Source organism: Chiloscyllium punctatum, chromosome 22 (genome assembly GCF_047496795.1).
Source record: "Chiloscyllium punctatum isolate Juve2018m chromosome 22, sChiPun1.3, whole genome shotgun sequence".
NCBI classification, from domain to species: Eukaryota; Metazoa; Chordata; class Chondrichthyes; order Orectolobiformes; family Hemiscylliidae; genus Chiloscyllium; species Chiloscyllium punctatum.
This window is the reverse complement of record NC_092760.1, coordinates 15,079,132-15,100,452: the sequence shown is the minus strand read 5'-3', so window position 1 is coordinate 15,100,452 and position 21,321 is coordinate 15,079,132. Positions and strand designations below refer to the sequence as shown.

Below are 21,321 nucleotides of genomic sequence, written 5' to 3'. Positions count from 1 at the left end.
CCTCCAAGGACCCAATGGATCCTTCTATATCCGTCACAAATTCACCTGCACCCCCACACACATAATTTACTGCATCCGTTGCATCCGATGTGGTCTCCTCTACATTGGGAGACAGGCCGCCTACTTGCGGAACATTTCAGTGAACACCTCTGGGACACCCGGACCAACCAACCCAACCGCCCTGTGGCTGAATACTTTAGCTCCCCCTCCCACTCCGCCAAGGACATGCAGGTCCTTGGCCTCCTCCATCGCCAGACCATAGCAACACGACGGTTGGAGGAAGAGCGACTCATCTTCCGCCTAGGAACCTTCCAACCACACGGGATGAACGTAGATTTCTCCAGCTTCCTCATTTCCCCTCCCCCCACCTTATCTCAGTCCCAACCCCCGGATTCAGCACCGCCTTCTTGACCTGCAATCTTCTTCCCGGCCTCTGCGCCCCACCCCCTCTCTGGCCTACCACCCTCACCCTCACCTCCTTCCACCTATTGTATTCCTAGCGCTCCTCCCCCAAATTCCCTCCCCCCACCTTTTATCTCAGCCCGCTTGGCACACCAGCCTCATTCCTGAAGGGCTTATGCTCGAAACGTTGATTCTCCTGCTTCTCGGAAGCTGCCTGGCCTGCTGCGTTTTTCCAGCACCACATTTTTCAACTCTGGTCTCCAGCATCTGCAGTCCTCACTTTCTCCTAGTTGTTTTTATTAGCCAAGCAACAGAATGTAAGAGCAGGAAGAGTACACCGGAGCTAAATAAAATGCTGCTTTGTCAACACTGGTGTACTGTGTGCAGCTCTGAGCACTACACTGCAGAAGGCAAATAATTAAGGGATGCAGAGGAGATTTATGAGGATACTGTTGCGTGGAGAGTTGGAGCTAGGAAGCTCCTGAAATGTTGTCCCTTATTCCAATGGAGTCAGAGTATAAGAGCAGCAAGTCTTACTGTTACTGTACAAGATATTGGTGACATTACATCTGGAGTATTGTGAGCAGTTGGGGTCCCTTATTAAAGGAAATATATTATTTCATTGGAAGAGTTGAGAGAAGGTTCATTAGATGTTCCCTGGAATGGAGGAATTTTCTTACAAACAAAAGCTAAGCAGGTTGGTACTCCACTCCCTGGGGTTTAGAAGAATGAGAGATGATCTCATTGAGACATATAGGATTCTTAACCAGCTTGACAGGATAAATACTGAGAAGATGCTTCCCCCCCATGGGAAAGTCGAGGGCCGGAAGGTATAGTCTCAGAATAAAGGGGTGCCAACTGAGACGAGGAGGAATTTCTTCTCTCAGAGAGTTGAGAGCCTTTGGAATTCTTCGCTGCATAGAGCTGTGAGGGTGGAGCTTGCGTAAATTTAAGGCTGAGATCAGTAGGGTCTTGATTCGTTGAGGAATCAAGGGTTATGGTGCAAGGGCAGGAAAGTGGACATGAGGAATATCAGATCAGACATGTTCCTATTGAACGGCTGAGCAGGCTCGAGGGGTCAAACAATCTCCTCCTGTTCCTATTTCTTATGGTGTTATCACAAAAGATTGGATAGAATGGGGTTGCTTTTCTTGAAATAGTGAGGGTTGAGAAAGGATCAGATAGAGGTATAGAGGATTATGACGGCCATAGATAAGAGATGAGGGAATAAATAGATGGCAGGACTTTTAACATTTATTCAGAGAAGATTTGGAAGAAAAGAAACTCTCAAGAGTTTCTGAAGCAGAGAAATGTATTCACACAAACTTTTTAACAACTGTCCCCTGGATATTACTTAACTATACAGATAAAGTCTGTTTTCTCTCAAGACTATCGTGACTGGGAAAACACTTTTGCCATCAGAAGTGTCAACAACCAGGAGACAGAGTTAAGTTATTAGGTATAAGACTAAGAGAAGAGTTGAAGAGAATTTGTTTTTCACTCAGAGTGGTGGAATTCTAAAATTCTCTGCCTGAAAGTGTGGTTCAGTCAGAAACTCTCCTAACATTTAAGCAGTATTTTGGTTTCCATTTGCACTGTCATAGCCTTCAGGTTACAAGCCTTGTGCTGGAAATGGGGATTAGTATAATTAGTCTTTTGCTAATTATTACAGACATGATGGGCTGAATGACCTCTTTTATACTGTAAACATCTACGAGAAAGGGTAGATCTGAAGAAGAGTAATTTTAAATTCGAAACACTAACACTTTGTTTCTTCACAGATGCTGCCAGGTATGCTGAGTTTCTCCAGCACTTTCACTTTGGGACTCAAGGGCCATCATTTGCTACGCAGAGCAATGGTCCTACAAAGAGACAACTTGGAGCAGAGGGAGAACAGGGGACAGGGAGAGATGCTTTAATGACTCACAAGATCCAAGTGTAAGAGTGGTTGGAAAAGCTATTGAGTTGGACATCATGATTAAATGCAGGAAGACTGACCATCAGCGTTGAACAAGCAGGAAATTGCAGTCTAATTTAGAAGCTTTGATGTCTCGTATACCTTTTACAGCATTGGGAACATCAAGTTCCGTTGCCCCCCAAAAACAATCATTTGTTTTCAAATCGAGAGTCTAATAGTCCTCTCCCAATTGTGTTGGAGAGCAATGTCAATACTTGTAACCTGAAGAACATTCGTCCATGGGGAAAAAGGGTGAAGGAATAAACGTGGAGCCTACTTCAGGACCTTTTGACATTTATTAAAGACGATTGGAAGAAAAGAGTTTCTGAAATGGAGAAATGTATTCACGTTAACGTTTTAACAAATGGCACCGAGATATAATACTAATTATGCAGATAGAGTCTGTTTTCTCCAGAGACTATTAAAAATAAATAATTAATTGGCTTGTCTCACAATGAACAAACGCCTCTCCCTTCATAGGGTGAGATCCCTAATCTCAGGTGTTCAGCAAGATGGATGAAAGATCTTCCTTTCCAGTTGAGAACAAAGGAAGGCAAACAAACCAAGTCCAAATGAAGCTGTAGGGAGATTAAAGTTTGAAAACAGAACAGTGCAAAGCACTCCGGACTGGATGCAGGACCAAAAGGGAATGGAGTGATCCCCAGTTTAGAGTCTGTGGGGTTGAGGGAGTAGGTTGGTCTCATAGAGAGTTGTGATTGGAGAGATAATTATACTTACCTTAGTGAAGCACTAGCAAAGGCCTGTGATTTTCCTTGCTTTGCCCACAATAACCACAACACAATGGGGGTGCAGAAAACAATTTTTTGCCATGTTCTCCCCCAACGCCTCTCATACCATGTTGAACTACTGAATGTGATGATGAAACAACTTACAAGGACACCATTTTGAACCCTATGAACCAATGGCTTTTGATCTGGTGAAGAGGAAATTTGTGTGATTCTTATGCTTGTTGTTGGAGGCAATAGTGGAGAGACAAGGAAGAGCTAATTTATGGAGAAAAGGAGCCCAAGCTTCACGTGGTTTTCCAAGATGACAAAAGCGGTAATCAGTCTCAGAAGAGGAATGAGAGACCCAGCCACACCTCTAACTTGTATCTTGCTTTTAACTTGTATCTTGCTTTCACAAACAAAAACAGAAATGGTTGGAGATGTTCAGGTCTGGCTGCATCCATGAAGAGAGAAACAGAGTTAATATTTTGTGTCCAGTGACCCTTTTTCAGAACTCCTGTTAACATTTGATTCCTAGACTTGAAACATTAACTCTGCTTTCTCTCCACAGATGCTGCCAGACATTATGAATTTCTCCAGCAATTTCTATTTTCATTTCAGATTTTCATCATCTGTAGTTTTTTTTTATTTTTCATTTCACAAAGTGAATAGCGTGAAGGCTACTGTAATAAGGAAATATTAATCAGAAGATTCATACTTAAGTGGTGCCTATCAGCTATTACAAGGGGGCATAGCTTTAAATTAAGGGGTGGTAGGTATAGGACAGATGTTAGGGGTAGATTCTTTACTCAGCGAGTCATGAGTTCATGGAATGCCCTGCCAGTAGCAGTGGTGGACTCTCCCTCTTTATGGGTATTTAAACGGACATTGGATAGGTATATGGAGGATAGTGGGCTAGTGTAGGTTAGGTGGGCTTGGATCGGTGCAACCATCGAGGGCCAAAGGGCCTGTACTGCGCTGTATTTTTCTATGTTCTATGTTCTAATAGGTGGTTGGGCTAGTTTGGATCAGACGTGCTCAAGTCTTCACTATTTGAATTTGAAAGAATGAAGACAAAGCAGCTTGGGAAACAACTTGGATGGAAAATGAGAATATTTTGCAGAGTATGAGGGGACTGAAGACACGGGTCCGGAAATGATTAGGCAAATTAATATTAACCGAGGCATTTAATCCACCGGAGAATGAGAAGGTAGGCAGTCGGGAGTTCATGAGTGTGAAAAGAAGTGACTGGGGAGAAACCTTTTCTCAGTGGTGGGAGCTGAGGGAAGTGAACATTTCTGCAGGAAGTTTTAGAGCAGGTCTGGTTTGGTGACCACATATGCAAATAGTTAACTCTTCACCCCATCTATCACCAACAACCATTGGTGGTAAATGAACAAGCTTCACTCAAATAAGTGCTAGTGGCTGACACACAGCAGGCTTGCATCTTTTATTACTGCTGACAGTCAAACTGCATTCGTTGAGACTTGGTGAGTTATTTAACTATTGCTGCAGGGTATCCTGTTCCTATGCTCATGCTGCACTAGTATACTCTTACTCCTCATAAAGCCACAGTAAGATATTGGAACAGCATCATGCCATTTAGCCCCTTTCAGCCTACCTCACCCCTCAATAGGACCATGGCCGATCTGATATTTCTAATATCCACTTTCCTATGTTGTCACCAACACCCTTGATTCTCTGAGTGATCAAGAGTTGATCTCTCTCAGCATAATGATGGGTCAATGCATTAAGTCTGGAAGCTTTAGTATATTTTCTGCTGATTTCCAGGCTAATTCAAAGCTGCTTTAATACTATGCCAGGCCTTTGCTAACATCGTGTGTCTTCTACAGCTTTCTGCAATAGGGAGCTACAACTGTCAGATCTATTATGATCAGCTGCAAGGAAGATCTAAGTCCCCAGGTCCTCTGATATATTTACCTGTAAATGGCTGATTGTTACATTATTTCTCTGCTTTGGCATCTGACCGCACTGGCAGTAACTATATATTAAACGTATAATTTCCCCAATGCTTCCCCAACTGAAATCAGCTAAGGAATTTAACATGGGGTGCCCTATATAAATGTCATGATTTGGAGATGCCGGTGTTGCACTGGGGTGTACAGAGTTAAAAATCACACAACGCCAGGTTATTGACCAACAGGTTTATTTGGAAGTACTAGCTTTTGGAGAGCTGCTCCCACATTAGATGGTCATCATCAGGTGATGAAGGAGCAGCGCTCCAAACGCTGGCGGCACGGTGGCACAGTGGTTAGCAGTGCTGCCTCACAGCGCCTGAGACCCGGGTTCAATTCCCGCCTTAGGCGACTGACTGTGTGGAGTTTGCACGTTCTCCCTGTGTCTGCGTGGGTTTCCTCCGGGTGCTCCGGTCTCCTCCCACAGTCCAAAGATGTGCAGGTCAGGTGAATTGGCCATGCTAAATTGCCCGTAGTGTTAGGTAAGAGGTAAATGTAGATGTAGGGGTATGGGTGGGTTACGCTTCGGCGGGGCGGTGTGGACTTGTTGGGCCGAAGGGCCTGTTTCCACACTGTAAGTAATCTAATCTAAAATCTAATCTAATCTAGTGCTTCCAAATAAACCTGTTGGACTATAACCTGGCGTTGTGTGATTTTTAACTCTGTATTCACGTGGCAGCCATTTGCAATTTAGAAATGCTCAGTACTCAAATGGGAGAACCTTGCGCTCACGATAACTACAGGTTGTTCTGCTATAACACGCATTTCGTCAGTGCAAATTGGCTAAAATGCGATTGACGAATTGTGGATGTTGTTTGGATAACGTGAACTTTGCGCTGAATGGGTATAGTGATTTTGTATTAGCGATGTTCTACAGCACAATTTTCTCATGCAGTTTTCCATTGTGCAATTTTCTACAGCATGAGGTAGCAGAGAAACACAACTGTCGCATTATAGCAGAACAACCTGTACTGCCTTACTTTATTGCATAGACTATAAATACAGCTTCTAAGGAGTTACAGATTTCCAACTGAACAGAACCGACTTGAAGAATATATTTACATTTAGATTCTGACTGCATAGATCCATAATTCCTACTTGTCACATTTTATAATAAACACTTCAATATGGAGCTATTTCACCACATCTAAAAATAGCTGTCAGCTCAGCCAAAGATACAGATGTACTTTTGCCAATATTATTCCTGAAGCAGCTCATTTTCTGTCTTCCTTTTTCAAGAACCTGGCATATGGCATAATTGTACAGTGTCCATTTCCCCGTGTCTGTCATACACTTTATGAATCTCACAACTGTCAATTGTCATGGTTCCTTTATTTTGAAGGGAGTATGTCTCTGTTATAGATCAATTGCTGTGTGTCATGGTGTTACAACACTTCTTGCAATTATCCTCTTGGGTTATTACAGCAATTACAGCTCTGCATTCAAAGAATACTGAAACGCTGCAAGTAGTTTCAAAATCTAACATCTGTTATTGGCAGATGGGGCATCACAACAACGTATCTTCTCACTAATAATGTGACTTATTTAGGCCACAGTTCCGCAACATAAATTATCTTAATAATAGTAATCCTGTACCTTCTGCATTTTTAAGAGAAAATCACTGTTGTTCTTCTCTGTTTTAATAAACATTTTTTGATATCTTTGATATCTGCGGGGCTGTTGTTGAAGTTGGTCAGTCACTGTTATGTAGGGAAGCCATTGAAATCTACACAGGACTCCATGCTGTACATCTCTATGACTCTATGACTGACGTACACAACTTTCCCTGCAATATGCAACTCCAAGACTCACAGGGATCAGATTTACAAGAGAGGAGAAAACCAACAATCAACGGGCGGCACGGTGGCACAGTGGTTAGCACTGTTGCCTCACAGCGCCAGAGACCTGGGTTCAATTCCCGACTCAGGCGACTGACTGTGTGGAGTTTGCACGTTCTCCCCGTGTCTGCGTGGGTTTCCTCCGGGTACTCCGGTTTCCTCCCACAGTCCAAAGATGTGCAGGTCAGGTGAATTGGCCATGCTAAATTGCCCATAGTGTTAGGTAAGGGATAAATGTAGGGGTATGGGTGGGTTGCGCTTCGGCGGGTCGGTGTGGACTAGTTGGGCCGAAGGGCCTGTTTCCACACTGTAATCTAATCTAATCTAATATGGTGGTCAAAAGAACACAGAATGGTGAATGAACCACAGAAGTGTACAGGATAGCCACACACACCAAACAGGCCCTGCACTACAACACACAAGAGAAGGTGCATTCAGGCCATGTTCAAATGGGCGACAACATACTGCAGCACTCCCAACCTATGAAGGGAAGAACACCTCTGCAGAGTATTCGCCAAGAATGGACATCCGTGCAACTTCATCTGCGGATGCCTAACAGACAAACAACGTGACGAGGACATGATATGTTCTAACTCACTAGCCTGGCTACCTTACATAAAAAACATCTCGGAACTGACAGCCAGACTTCTCCGACCACTTGGATTCATGACAGCCCATAAACCGACAGCCACGCTCAGACATCAACTCACCAGGACAAAAGACCCAATACTCAGCATATGCAAGACAAACGTAATTTACAAAATTCCATGCAAAAATTGCACCAAACACTATAAAAATAAACAGGCAGACAACCAACAATCTGCATCCATGAACACCAGCTAGCCACTAAATGCCACGACCAGCTGTCCCTCGTGGCCATACACACAGATGACAAGGACCATAAATTCAACTGGGACTACACATAGGACAAACGAAACAGAGGACAGCCAAAGAACTTCTAGAAGCGTGGCACTCATCCATGGACTCCATTAACAAGCACATAGACCTAGACCCATTATACCCAATTATGGTAGCTCATTGGTTAGCACTGCTGCCTCATAGCACCAAGAACTGGGTTCAATTCCCACCTCGGGCGACTGACTGTGTGGAGTTTGCCCCATGTCTGTGTTGGTTTCCTCCAGGTGAACTGGTCATGCTAAATTGCCCATAGTGTTCAGGCACGTGTGGGCTAGGTGCATTACTCAGGGGAAATATAGAACAATAGGATAAGGGAACGGGTCTGGGTGCGGTACACTTTGGAGGGTGGGTGTGGACTTGTTGGGCCAAATGGCCTGTTTCCACATTCTATGATACCGACCACCACAATCAACAACCAGAGCCGGCAACTGGAAGCAGCAGGAACGGAACCAAACACATTCCAAAGGACACAGTATAGCAGCACTTCACAGGACGCTCCAAAACACTGAAGCTGTCACCCAGACAGGGGACAAAACGTCAACAAATCAACTTCCTAGCTCAGTGAACATACCCATAACCACAACAACTCCGAGGCCTTTTCACAGAGTACCATTAGAACAAAGGCTACATTGTGGATGCTGCAATTGAACTTACTCACATTCATTAATTATCCCGTATTGATAAGAAAAGCCTGGGAATACACTTTTTTAAATTAAAAAAAATCAAATGCTGTACTTCTGTCTCAATCAGAGCTCTCCTGGGAGTTTGCTGCTGCAAACACAAGTCTGTGAAACAGTACAGTATGCAGGAGCATATAGGAACAGCAGATCGCCCTACAATCCCTCAGGCTATTCACCATTCAAATGGAGTATGACCAATCATTATCTTAACTTTACCACCCACCTTGACTACATCATTGTCTAGCAAAAACTGACCAGCTCAAATTTTAAATTCTTAATTTAACTTGCACATATTTCTTGTCCTGGAAGAAACCCAGCCTATCAATCCTTTCAAAACCTTAAACATTTCATCAAACCACTTTTTAACCTTCTGCATTTCACAGGATAACAAGAATAGCTTATGAAATTTCTCCTCAGAATAGTGTTAACATACTGCAGCGTAACCAACATACGCTTTCCAAGGCTCTGTGCCAAGAACTGTGCATCAGATATGATTTATAGAATCTCTACAGTGTGGATACAGGTCCTTTGGCTCAACAAGTCCACACCAACCCTCCAAACAACCAAACCCATTCCCATTCCCCTACATTTCCCCTCACTAATGCCTACACATCCCTGAACACAATGGACAATTTAGCATGGCCAATTCACTTGACATGCACATCTTCGGATTGTGGGAGGAAACCGGAGCACCCGGAGGAAACCCACACAGACACAGGGACAATGTGCGAACTCCACACAGGACAGTCACCCGAGGCTGGAATAGGACACGGGTCCCTAGCGCTGTGAGGCAGCAGTGCTAACCACTGAGCCAACGTCCTACCCTCAGCTCACAAACAGGGCTTTGCAAAGCTGCAGTATAATTTCTTCTCTTAAATTCTAGACGTCTAGTTATAAAGGCTAACATCTGAATAGTCATAGAGTTATACAGCATGGAAACAGACCCTTTGGTCCAACTCACTCGTGCCAATCAGACATCCTAAACTGATTTAATCCCACTTAGACCATAAAACATAGGAGTGGAAGTAAGGCCATTCGGCCCATCAAGTCCACTCCGCCATTCAATCATGGCTGCTGGGCACTTCAACTCCACTTACCCGCATTCTCCCCGTAGCCCTTAATTCCCCAAGATAACAAGAATCTATCAGCATGTGGCCCACATCCCTCTGAACCCTTCCCATTCATATACTCATCCAGATGCCTTTTAAATGTTGCAATTATACCAGCCTCCACCACTTCCTTTGGCAGCCTGTTCCATACACACACCACCCTCTGAATGAAAAAGTTGCCCCTTAGGTCCCTTTTAAATCTTTCCCTTCTCACCTTAAACCTATGCCCCCTAGTTTTCGACTCCTCTACCCTGGGAAAAAGACCTTGGCTATTCATCCTATCCATGCCCCTCATGATTTTATGAACCTCTATAAGGTCACCCCTCAGCCTCTGATGCTCCACGAAAAACAGCCTCAGCCTATTCAGCCTCTCCCTATAGCTCAAACACTCTAACCCTGGCAGCATCCTTGTAAATCTTTTCTGAAACCGTTAAAGTTTCACAACATCTTTCCGATAGCAGGGAGACCAGAACTGCACGCAGACTTCCAAAAATGGCCTGACTAATGTCCTGTACAGCCACAACATAACATCCCAACTCCTGTACTCAAAGCACTGACCAATAAAGGTAAGTGCACCAAACACCTTCTTTACTACCCTGTCTATCTGCGATTTCACTTTCAAGGAACTATTAACCTGCACCCCGAGAGTAAATCCTTTTTATTTTTTAATGTATCTAACCCACACGTTTTTGTGACCTTAGGACTTAGGTCTTATTGGACTTCTCTTTTTCAATATTTTAAAAAGACTAAGGTCTGACCATTTTGGTTTTAAACAGATTACCCCATGCTCTCATCTACAGTACTCAGCATGTACCAATCAGTGGCCCCAATTTTCGTTCCCAATTTGGGTCCGTAGAGACAGAAGAATTCCCAGATCTATAATCACAACTTCTAAAATGCTGCCAGAACTTCCCGTTTTCTGTCTGGGGTGGGTTGTAATAGAACTTAAGACATGCGACCCGGGAAGATGTGAAGAGGATGCCTGATGATTGACAGTTAAAGGTTTCTGCTACATCTCCACGCCAACCAATCAGTGCCCTCATCCCACAATAATTAAACTGCTGGATGTTTTTAAGTTTGGTTTCTTGCACGTCCGTCCTGATGAGTTCAAGATGAACAGCTTCAACTTTGTATCTCTTTTCAGCGGTGTTTAATTTATTTACTACAAAACAAATAAAGTAAGTGCACTATAGACTTCATTCTCAGAAAAATACTCTCCTCCATAAAAAGATTATTACATCGAGGTTCCTAAATCTAAATAAAGATTCATGAAAACAAATTCAAGTGCAACATGCATTTGAATTCATAAACCTACATCAGAGTCCAAAACTACTTGTAGCTGTTAATCAAACTTTGAAACAGAAGGTACCCCACTGTGGTAATGGATCTTTATGAAATCATTCAGGTAATTTCAAAATAAAAATGAAAACCTCAGGCTAATATCAAAAGGTAGAATGAAATGGAAACCGTTATCTTTAACTCTCCAGATTTTGTGTGAAAACATTACAAAGAATCTGTAGCTTTAAATGACTTGACAGTTTTAACTGCTCCTTCGACAGTCTTGATTAGTCATTTTCACTCATCCCTCTGAGTTTTGCCAAATCCTCTTAACAAACTTCTGATAGATTTTTGACACTTTTGATAGAGCTTTGACATTTCTTTGACAGACTGAGTGTTATTATGTACTTTTAAAGCACAAACGTATGCACCTTTAGCAACTCCAAAGGGTGCCTGACCCTTCCAAAAGTGTACTCTTCCTCTTCTAAAAGGGTGCCTTACCTCCACCAAATGTGCCCCATAACCACATCCAAAATGATACCTTACCTCTTTAATGGGTATTCTGGCTATTCAGAAAAAGCAATAAGGTTCAGATTTGCCCTTCCTTGTTCTAAGCTAAACATTTTGGGTTTCAGGTATTTACCTCACCAAAGTCACAGAGTGAAGATAGCTGACAACTTAGATGGCCAGCTACCTCCATAAACAATGTTAAAAATCACACAGGACCAGGTTATAGTCCAACAGGTTTAGTTGGAAGCACTAGCTTTCGTATTGCTGCTTGTTCATCAGGTGGTTGTGAAGCAGGACCATAAGAACAGAATTTATAGCAAAAGATTAGTCTCATGCAGCTGAAATGACATATTGAACAAACCGAGATTGTTCCTTCATCTTTGAGAATGGGTTTGCTGGTTTCCATTCTTTAATATGTAAATCCCAGCACTTCTTTTAAGTCACATTCTCGAGATATTTTAAGGTTTTATAACAAAAGAAGGTGAGATCTCAGCTCAGATAATGCATTAAAGGTACGAGGTTAGAGTCTGTATGTATCCCAATCTTGAGTCAGACTGGTTCTACTTCCAAAGTGGAATTTACAAAATATTACATGGATTGACTTTGGGTAACTGTTCCCCCAAGGTGGACTTCAAGACAGGCAACAGCGCAAAGTGGCTGAGCAGAGGCTGGTAGCAAGTTCAGTACCCATGGAGATGGCCTCAACCAGGACCCCACTGCATTATACACACTCTCTCTCTCTCTTTCTCTCTCTCTCACACAAACACGCATACACATGTGAACCATCTCACAGACTTATACCCCATCACACTCTCTCACACACTTTGCCAGGCTTGCACACAAACAAACGCACACTCTCTCACATGCACTCACACGCATACACTCACACATTCACTCTGTCTGTCTGTCTCTCGCTCTCTCTCTCCCCCCTGTTTGCACACACATACATAAGCATTATGGGGTGAATTTGTATTTGCAGAAACATTCTATTTTGCTCAAAAAATGCACAACCTGCAGGCAGTCAATCCATGTGATATTTTGTGAATTCACTTTGGAAATAGAACCAGTCTGACTCAAGGTTGGGATACAGACAGACTTTAACCTCAGTAGAGAGAGTGGTGCTGGAAAAGCACAGCCGGTCAGGCTGCATCCCGAGGAGCAGGACAGTCAACGTTTCAGGCAGAAGCCCTTTCCTGATGAAGGGCTTATGCCCAAAACATCGGTTCTCCTGCTCCTCGGATGCTGCCTGACCTGCTATGCTTCTCCAGCACCAGACTCCCGAATCTGATCCCCAGCATCTGCAGTCCTCACTTTCTCCTAGACTCTAACCTTATACCTTTAATGCATTGTCTGAGCTGACGTGACATCTTTTGTTATAAAACCTTAAGATATCTTGAGAACGTGACTTAAAATAAGTCCAGGGATTTACATATTAAAGAACCGAAACCAGCAAATCAATGTAAAAGATGAAAGACTTAACAATCTAGGCTTGTTCAATGTCATTTCAGCTGCATGAGACTGTAATCCTTTGCTATAAATTCTGTTCTTACGGTCCTGCTTCACAACCACCTGATGAAGAAACAGCGCTTTGAAAGCTAGTACTTCCAAATAAACTTATTGGACTATAACCTGGTGTTGTGTAATTTTTAACTTTGTCCAGCCCAGTCCAACACTCCATAAACAATACATGTCTAACTCCATTCAATGCCATATTCAATCCATGATCAGTAACATAACTTGCAATATCCACACAGGGCTGATAAACTCTTTATCCTGGTGAAAATCTGGGCCACGATGTCAGTGACAACTTGGATTTATGGCTGTCTTGTGCCAGCTAAGTCAGTAATAAATATAATGAATAGTTCAGGTACCAGCACAGATCCTTCAAGGCCACTAGTCCATTCTTTTCACTTCAAGTACTGTCCTCCTTAATCTTCTGTTAGCAAAACAAAATCTCCCAATCAGGTCAAAAAATTGTTATCTAATTCCACAAACTTCAACTAATAGTTAAAATTTTAACTAAAAGTGCAACGTAAGGCTCGAAACATAGTCTTGATTACTTCGCTGCACATTAAAAACAACAGTCCTTGTCCCTGGGAACTGAACTGTGAGGCATGGCATGACCAGTCAGCCTGCAATATCTAAAGTAGTGCCCCTCCTTTCCTTCTTAATCCAAATGGGTGACGCGTTAGTCAGAATTGTGTGGTCCCCCAAAATAATTCTTGTTTTATGCATCTCACAGGTATGTTACTGTCGCCACTGTAAGAAATGCTCTGTAGCTTGTGAGCAGTTTTGGACCCTGTATCTAAAAAGATTTATAAGGATATTAGCCTTCTAAGGAAGGGGGTCCAGAGGAGGTTTACGAGAATGGTCCGGGGATGAAGGGCTTGTCATATGAGGAGTAATAGGGGACTCTGGGTCTGTACTTATGGAATTTAGAAGGAGGAGGGGGGAATCTATTGAAACTTACAGAATATTGAAAGGTCTAGATTTGAGTGGATGTAGAGAAGATGTTTCCACTAGTAGGAGAGATAAGGACCGGAGGGCACAGCCGCAGGATGTAGGGATGATCCATTAGATGAGGAGGAACTCCTTCAGCCAGAGGATGGTGAATCTGTGGAACTCACTGCCACAGAGGGCTGTGGAGGCCAAGTCATTGTGTGTATTTAAGACAGAGATAAGTAGGTTCTTGATAAGTAGGGGATCAAGTGTTACGGGGAGAAGGAAGGAGAATGGGGTCGGGAAACACATCAGCCATGACTGAATGATGGATGGGCCGAATGGCCTAATTCTGCTCCTATATCTTATGGTCTTGATCAAGCTGCACAAGATGCTATATTTTAAGTTTTCACTTCAACTGTAACTCCTACTGAAGCAAAAGCATTTGGCAAAGCAAAGCTGTAAGGAAGTATTTTTGTCCTGTTGACAAAAAGTTTCATTTAATGGATCATTATTCCTAACAAAAGCATGCATATAATAGTAAATGGATCAGGAGGCCTGGGTTCACATCCCACATCCCACAAAGGTGTGCAATTGCAGCACTGAACAGACTGCTCTAAAACAAAGATAAATAGTTAAAGGGATACAAAAGGAAGAGTGGACTGTTTGGGACTTATAGAGATTAATGCATGGGGACATGGTTCATGGTTGAAATACCAAATAAGTACTTTGCATCTTCACCAAAGACAAAGGTGTAAGGATAAATCCAATAACTCCAGGCCAGTAAGTTGAACCTCAGAGGTTAACAAAATGATTATCTGGTCAAGATTAGCAGTGGCTTGGGGAGTGTGAATTAATTAAAGAAAGACATCATGGATTTGTTAAATGGAAATGGCTGTACAAAACATTGGTAAGGCCACAAGCTGCCGGAGGAGTCAGTAAAGACCGGTACAATTATAACATATAAAAGACATTTGGACAGGTACATGGATAGCCAAACATTTAGAGGGGTATGGGCCAAAAGCAGGCAAATGGGATAAGTACAGTTTCAGAAACCTGGTCAGCATGGACAGTTGGGCCGAAGGGTCGGTTTTCATACTGAAATCATGTGTAAGTAATTTGCTAGCATTTTTTGATGAGATAACAGAGTAGGCTGATAAGGGTAATGCTACTGATAAACAAGACAGACCATAAGATATAGGAGCAGAATTAGGCCATTCGGCCCATCCATCATTCAGTCATGGCAAATGTGTTTCCCAACCCCATTCTCCTTCCTTCTCCCCGTAACCCTTGATCCCCTACTTATCAAGAACCTACTTATCTCTGTCTTAAATCTCTGCATTGTTAAACAAAAGGCATTCCAAAAGTTACTTTGTAAAGTTTGGGGCAATGGCTTAAAAGGAACAACTGCAATGTGAATAAATAAATACATTGGGTGGTAAGAACAGACAGCAGTTGGTAACAATGTTTTTAGACTGGACAAAGGTAATGTGCTGAAGTTTCTCAGAGAATTATGTCAGACCCTTGCTTTTCTTGATATGTAAATGACCTCGTGTTAGGTGTACAGAACACTTTATCAAAATGTATGAATTAAACAAACCCTGAAGAAGAATAATAATAGCTGTGGAATAGGCAAACAAGTTGGTGATGAAATTTAACGCTGTGAAGTGATACATTTGATCGGAAGAACTAAACGGAACACAAAATAAAGGATACAATTTTAAAGGTGAGTAGCAGCAGAGGCAACAGAGCAAATTGAGAATGTGGCTACTAAAATTTACACAATCCTGGGTTTTATAAATAGGTTTATAGTACAAAAGAATAGAATCTGTGATACAGCTGACACCCCCCGTTCAGTCATGAATGTAGCAATGTGTCCAGTTCACACTTCAGGAGTGGTATGAAACTGTTAAAGAGGGCACGAGAAGATTCAGAAAAATAGTTCCAGAGATGTGAAACTTCAGTTACATAAAGAGTTTGGCCAACTCTCTCAGAGAGCTGGGCTATTCTCCTCTGAGAAGATATGATAACAAATAATTTGGAGGAGCTGGTGTTGGACTGGGGTGGACAAAGTTAAAAAGCACAGCACCAGGTTATAGTCCAACAGGTTTATTTGGAAGCACTAGCTTTCAAAGCGCTGCTTCTTCATCAGATGTTGTGAATTAGGACCATAAGACACAGAATTTATAGCAAAAGATGATAGTATCATGCAATTAAAACGATATATTGAATAAACCTAAATTAAGTCTTTCATCTTTTAGAACTGCTTGCTGGTTTCAGTTCTTTAATATGTAAATCCCAGAACTTGTTTTAAGTTCCATTCTCAAGATAACAAGGTTTTACAACAAATGGTGCCATCGCAGCTCAGACAATGCAGTAAAAGTGTGAAGTTAAAGTCTGTGTGCCAATCTTGAGGCAGACTGGTTCTATTTATAGAGTGTCATTTACAAAATATTTCACGGATTGACTGCCTGCAGGTTATGCATTTTTTCAGCAAAATAGAATGTGCCTACAAATATAATTCTGCAAATACAAATTCACCCCATAAACTTATGTGTATGTGGACACACAGGAAAGAGAGGTAAAAACAATGACTGCAGATGCTGGAAACCAGATTCTGGATTAGTGGTGCTGGAAGAGCACAGCAGTTCAGGCAGTATCCAAGGAGCTTCGAAATCGATGTTTTGGGCAAAAGCCCTCCATCAGAAATAAAGGCAGTGAGCCTGAAGCGTGGAGAGATAAGCTAGAGGAGGGTGGGGGTGGGGAGAAAGAAGCATAGAGTACAATGGGTGAGTGAGGGAGGGGATGAAGGTGATAGGTCAAGGAGGAGAGGGTGGAGTGGATAGGTGGAAAAGGAGATAGGCAGGTAGGACAAGTCCGAGGTGTCAGAGATGGTCCAGGTAAATTTAAGGTCAGGGTGGAATGTGTTGGTGAAGTTGATGAATTGCTCAACCTCCTCACGGGAGCATGAGGTGGCGCCAATGCAGTCATCAATGTAGCGGAGGAAGAGGTGGGGAGTGGTGCCGGCGTAATTACGGAAGATTAACTGTTCTACGGAGCCAACAAAGAGACAGGCATAGCTGGGGCCCATACATGTGCCCATGGCTACCCCTTTGGTCTGGAGGAAGTGGGAGGATTCAAAGGAGAAATTGTTAAGGGTGAGGACCAGTTCGGCCAAACGAATGAGAGTGTCAGTGGAAGGGTAGCGTTGGGGACGTCTGGAGAGGGAGAAACGGAGGGCTTGGAGGCCCTGGTCATGGTTGATGGAGGTGGAGAGGGATTGGATATCCCTGGACTAGGGGGGCATAGGACAGTGTCGAGATAGGTAAAGATGAGTTCAAAGTTTGGGAGAAGATTTGTAGCTCGGGTGCTCGTTGTTGTGGTTCTGTGCCACAGAACCACAACGTAGAGATGAGTTCAGTGGGGCAGGAGCATGCTGAGACAATGGGTCGGCCAGGGTGGTCAGGCTTGTGGATCTTGGGAAGAAGGTAGATCCGGGCAGTGTGGGGTTCCCGAACTATGAGGTTGGAAGCTGTGGATGGGAGATCTCCTGAGGTGATGAGGTTCTGTATGGTCTGGGAGATGATGGTTTGGTGATGGGGAGTGGGGTCATGGTCGAGGGAGCAGTAGGAAGAGGTGTCCTCGAGTTGACGTTTGGCTTCAGCGGTGTAGAGGTCAGTGCGCCAGACTACCACTGCGCCCCCTTTATCCGCTGGCTTGATGGTGAGGTTGGGATTGGAGCAGAGGGATTGGAGGGCTGCACGTTGTGAGGGTGAGAGGTTGGAGTGGGGGAGGGAGGTAGACAGGTTGAGGCGGTTAATGTCCCGGTGGCAGTTGGAAATGAAGAGGTTGAGAGCAGGTAATAGGCCAGCGCGGGGTGTCCAGGTGGATGCAGTGTGTTGGAGGTGGGCGAAGGGGTCCTCGGAAGATGGGCGGGAGTCCTGATTGTGAAAGTAAGCTCGGAGGCGGAGGTGATGGAAGAATTGTTTGATGTCATGGCGTGTATTAAATTCATTGATGCGTGGACGGAGGGGGGTGAAGGTGAGTCCTTTGCTGAAGACTGATTGTTCGTCCTCAGTGAGGGGGAGGTCTGGGGGGATGGTGAAAACTCGGCAGGACTGGGAGCTGGTATCTGGTGTGGGTGTAGAGCTGGGAGTGGGGGGGAAGAGTGGGTGTGATGGTGGGGGAATGGGGATGGAGTCATGAGCAGGGGTAGTGTTCCCCTCAGGGTTCTGGGGGGTGGGGATAGTGACAGTGGGGTCTGTGGGGGGCATGTCAGCAGGAAGCAGGTGAGTGGTGCTGGTGGGGGCGGAGGTAGTGGTGACCATGGCAGTAGGGGTGGCGGAAGACACTGAGCATGTGGCATCAGCGATGATGTGAAGGGCGGAAGTGATGTCACGTGTTTTTGCATGTGTGTGAGATAGGGTATAAGCCTGTGAGAGGGTGTATGCGAGGGTGAGAGTGTGGGGGGTATAGGTGCGTGCATGTGAGGAGATCTGCGTCGGTGTGAGAGTATGTAAGAATGTGTGACGAAGAGTGTGGTGATGGAAAAGCACAACTGGTCAGGCAGCATCCAAGAAGCAAGAGAAATAATGAAGGGATTATGTCTGAAACATTGATTCTCCTGTTCCCCAGAGCTTTTCAAGCACCACACTTTTCAACTCAGGTCTCCAGCCCTCAATTTCACCTGTAAGAGAGTGTGTGTGTGTATATGTGAGAGTGAGTGAGTGAGAGAGAGATTGCAGTGAGGTCACCTGTAGTGTGATATGAACCCAAGGACAACCACCTGATGAAGAAGCAGCGCTTTGAAAGCTAGTGCTTCCAAATAAATCTGTTGGACTATAACCTGGTGATTTTTAACTTTGTCTATCTGAGTTCACCACCAGCTCCTCCAAATCATTCTAAAAGATCTAAGACTTAATCTAGGTTTGTTCAATATATCATTTCAGCTGCATGACATTGTAATCTTTTGCTACAAATTCTGTCTTATGGTCCTACTTCATAACCACCTGATGAAAGAGCAGCGCTTCGAAAGCTAGTGCTTCCAAATAAACCTGGTGGACTATAACCTGGTGTTATGTGACTTTTAATTTGGTAAGAAGTAGAGGAGTTTAAGTCATGAAGTGGGGGAAGCTTCTGGAGTCGTGACAGAGTGTATACATTTCTATGTATCATTGCTTGTTTGTACTGCTTTCTTTCCTTTGGCTGGAAAGGAAGAATGATTGGTTCGATAACCAGGAACCAGAGGACATTGATTGAGTGTGACTGACAAAAGAGATGATGATGGTGTGAGTAAATTTTCAGAAAGTGGTAAAAGACTTTCTGAAATAAACTGGCTGATCTCACAGGAAACTGGGCACACGAGGCAAAAACGTTGAATGCTTTCACTGAGTGAGATCAGATTTTTAACGCTAAAGGGATCAAAAGAAGTGGGAATACTGACTTGGATGATCATGATGATAATATTGAATAGTGCAGCAGCAGCTGGAGGGGCCGAGTGGCCTACTGCTGCTCCTATTTTCCAGGTTTGACTTGGTGACCAATTGGCCCCTTTCTGTGCGGTTACCAATCGATGATTCACCTCACATCTGACTCTTCATGCATTTAAAAAAGGTGCATCTTCATAGAGGCCTGTGAGACGATGGTGCAGACAGACTGGGCTAGTACCAGCTGGGGAGGGAGAAAGTCACACCCATGTGACATCTCACCAAGAGAAAGACAACAGGGCCACTTGTCAGGAAGAGTCTGTCTTTGTCTTAGTAAAACGGGGATGATCTAAACACGACGCCCACGGCCCTCCCGCCCAAGGCCCTGTCACCGCCGCCTCACCTCCAGCTCGAGCTCCAGGTCCGACTCCATGGCTCCTCAAAAGGGGGCGGGGCGTCCTGCTGGATACGGGGTCACAGGGTTCAGAGGGCGGGGTTAAGGCTTCAGGGGCGTCACGGAGCGGCAGGGGGCGGGGCTATCGATGGCGGGGCGGCGTGGAGCGTGCTGGGGGCGTGGCGGTGTTCAGGGCGTGCCGGGGGGCGGGGCGAGATGGAAGGTGCTGAGGGCCGGAGAGTTAGAGGGGAGGCGTGAAGGCTCGGAGGTGGGCGGGGCGAAAGGTTCAGGGGGTGGGGCTGATCGTGCTGGGGGCGGGGCCGAGAGTTCAGGGACGGCGCGTGCATGGGGCGGGGCCGAGAGTTCAGGGACGGCGCGTGCATGGGGCGGGGCGTAGAGTGAAGGGGCGGGGCGAGGCGAAGAAAGCCGTCTCTCCCTCCTGTTGCCAGGGCACCGCCATCATGGCCGCCTCCTTGCTCGGCTCACTCGGCGTCCTTCGAGCGGCCCTTACGCCCCGCAGTCTCCCGCTCGCGGCTGCCCAGCTCGGCCGCTGTCGGTATGTGGGCTCCAGCCGCCGGCTTCTGGGTGAGTCCGAAAAGGGCAGGCAGAGAGAAGTTGGATGGAGAGAGGTTACTGGGAGGTGGGGGGTAAGTGGGGGAAGGTCATGGGGAGGGGGAGGGGGAATGGGGCCTGGGCGGGTGGAGGGTGGTGGGTGATGGAGTGTAGAATGTGTGGGAGCAAGTGAGCACAATGGGGCCCCGGTGAGAATGGGCCTGACTGACTGACTGACTGACTGACTGACTGACAAGGTGGTACAGGTGGAGCAGAAACACAACAGTATTTTGCGTCCTGTCACCCATATCTTTCAAGTGTGTTCTTTAGAAACTGACGTGGTTTAGTGGGTATGAGGATAACCACCTTATTGGTCTAAAGAGAAGAATCTAGTGGAATAAACAAAATGTAGCTTATTGTATACTTGCAATCATTCACAGTTTATAAAGCAGTCTTTACATTATGATTTAAAAAGTGTTGGGAGGACTTAGCCTTATCTGTTTCTCCTAAAAGCTTACTTTACTCTCCTACCAAGTCCTTATGACATCAGTATAGTGATGTTAATATGGTTTATTACACTCAATCAAATAGCAACCCTTTTAGATCCACATGTCATTCCCTCAAGCATTCTTCAGATAACTATTATTGTTATATATTTTGTTATGGCTATGTGTGTTGATGTGAGTACTGTATTTACTGCTTCAGTTTGTGTATACATCTTTAAGATAAGGCTGAGGTATTTGTAACATTCTTATGCCAGAAGCACAAAATGAATGATGCATCTTTGCTGCCTCCTCTTGTCCCTAGTATCTCAGATGCCAGTTTTCAGTCAGTTGGATTCACTCCACATGATATCAGAAACAAGTGGAAGCAGTAGCAAAAGAGATACAGCAAAGGCGATGGACCCTGACAATGTTCTTTCAGTAGTACTGAAGAAAGCAAAATCAGAAATTGCTGGTGAATCTCATCAGGCCTGGGTATTATCTGTGGGAAGAAAGCAGAGTTAATGTTTTGATTCCAGTGATTCTTCATCAGAATTGATATTGAACACTTGTGCTTCAGTACATGCCACATCCCAAGCCAACCTGTTCCAGTTCAGCCACAATACTGACAC

The 21,321-nt window shown here is 44.4% G+C and overlaps 2 protein-coding genes across 3 annotated transcripts in view; one reads left to right on the top strand and one right to left on the bottom strand.

Annotated features, from left to right (window-relative positions):
• The window catches only part of apip (APAF1 interacting protein), a 53,888-nt gene extending 34,114 nt beyond the window's left edge, over nt 1-19,774 (bottom strand). The window contains exon 1 of the mRNA XM_072591848.1: nt 19,665-19,774. Within this exon, the coding sequence (XP_072447949.1) occupies nt 19,665-19,694 (30 nt within the window). The 5' untranslated portion in view covers nt 19,695-19,774. The remainder of the gene's footprint in view (nt 1-19,664) is intronic.
• Nucleotides 19,775-20,072: 298 nt separating this feature from the next.
• The window catches only part of pdhx (pyruvate dehydrogenase complex component X), a 213,990-nt gene continuing 212,741 nt past the window's right edge, over nt 20,073-21,321 (top strand). For both annotated transcript variants that reach the window (XM_072591847.1, XM_072591846.1), the window contains exon 1: nt 20,073-20,240. In XM_072591847.1, the coding sequence (XP_072447948.1) occupies nt 20,117-20,240 (124 nt within the window). In that variant the 5' untranslated portion in view covers nt 20,073-20,116. The remainder of the gene's footprint in view (nt 20,241-21,321) is intronic.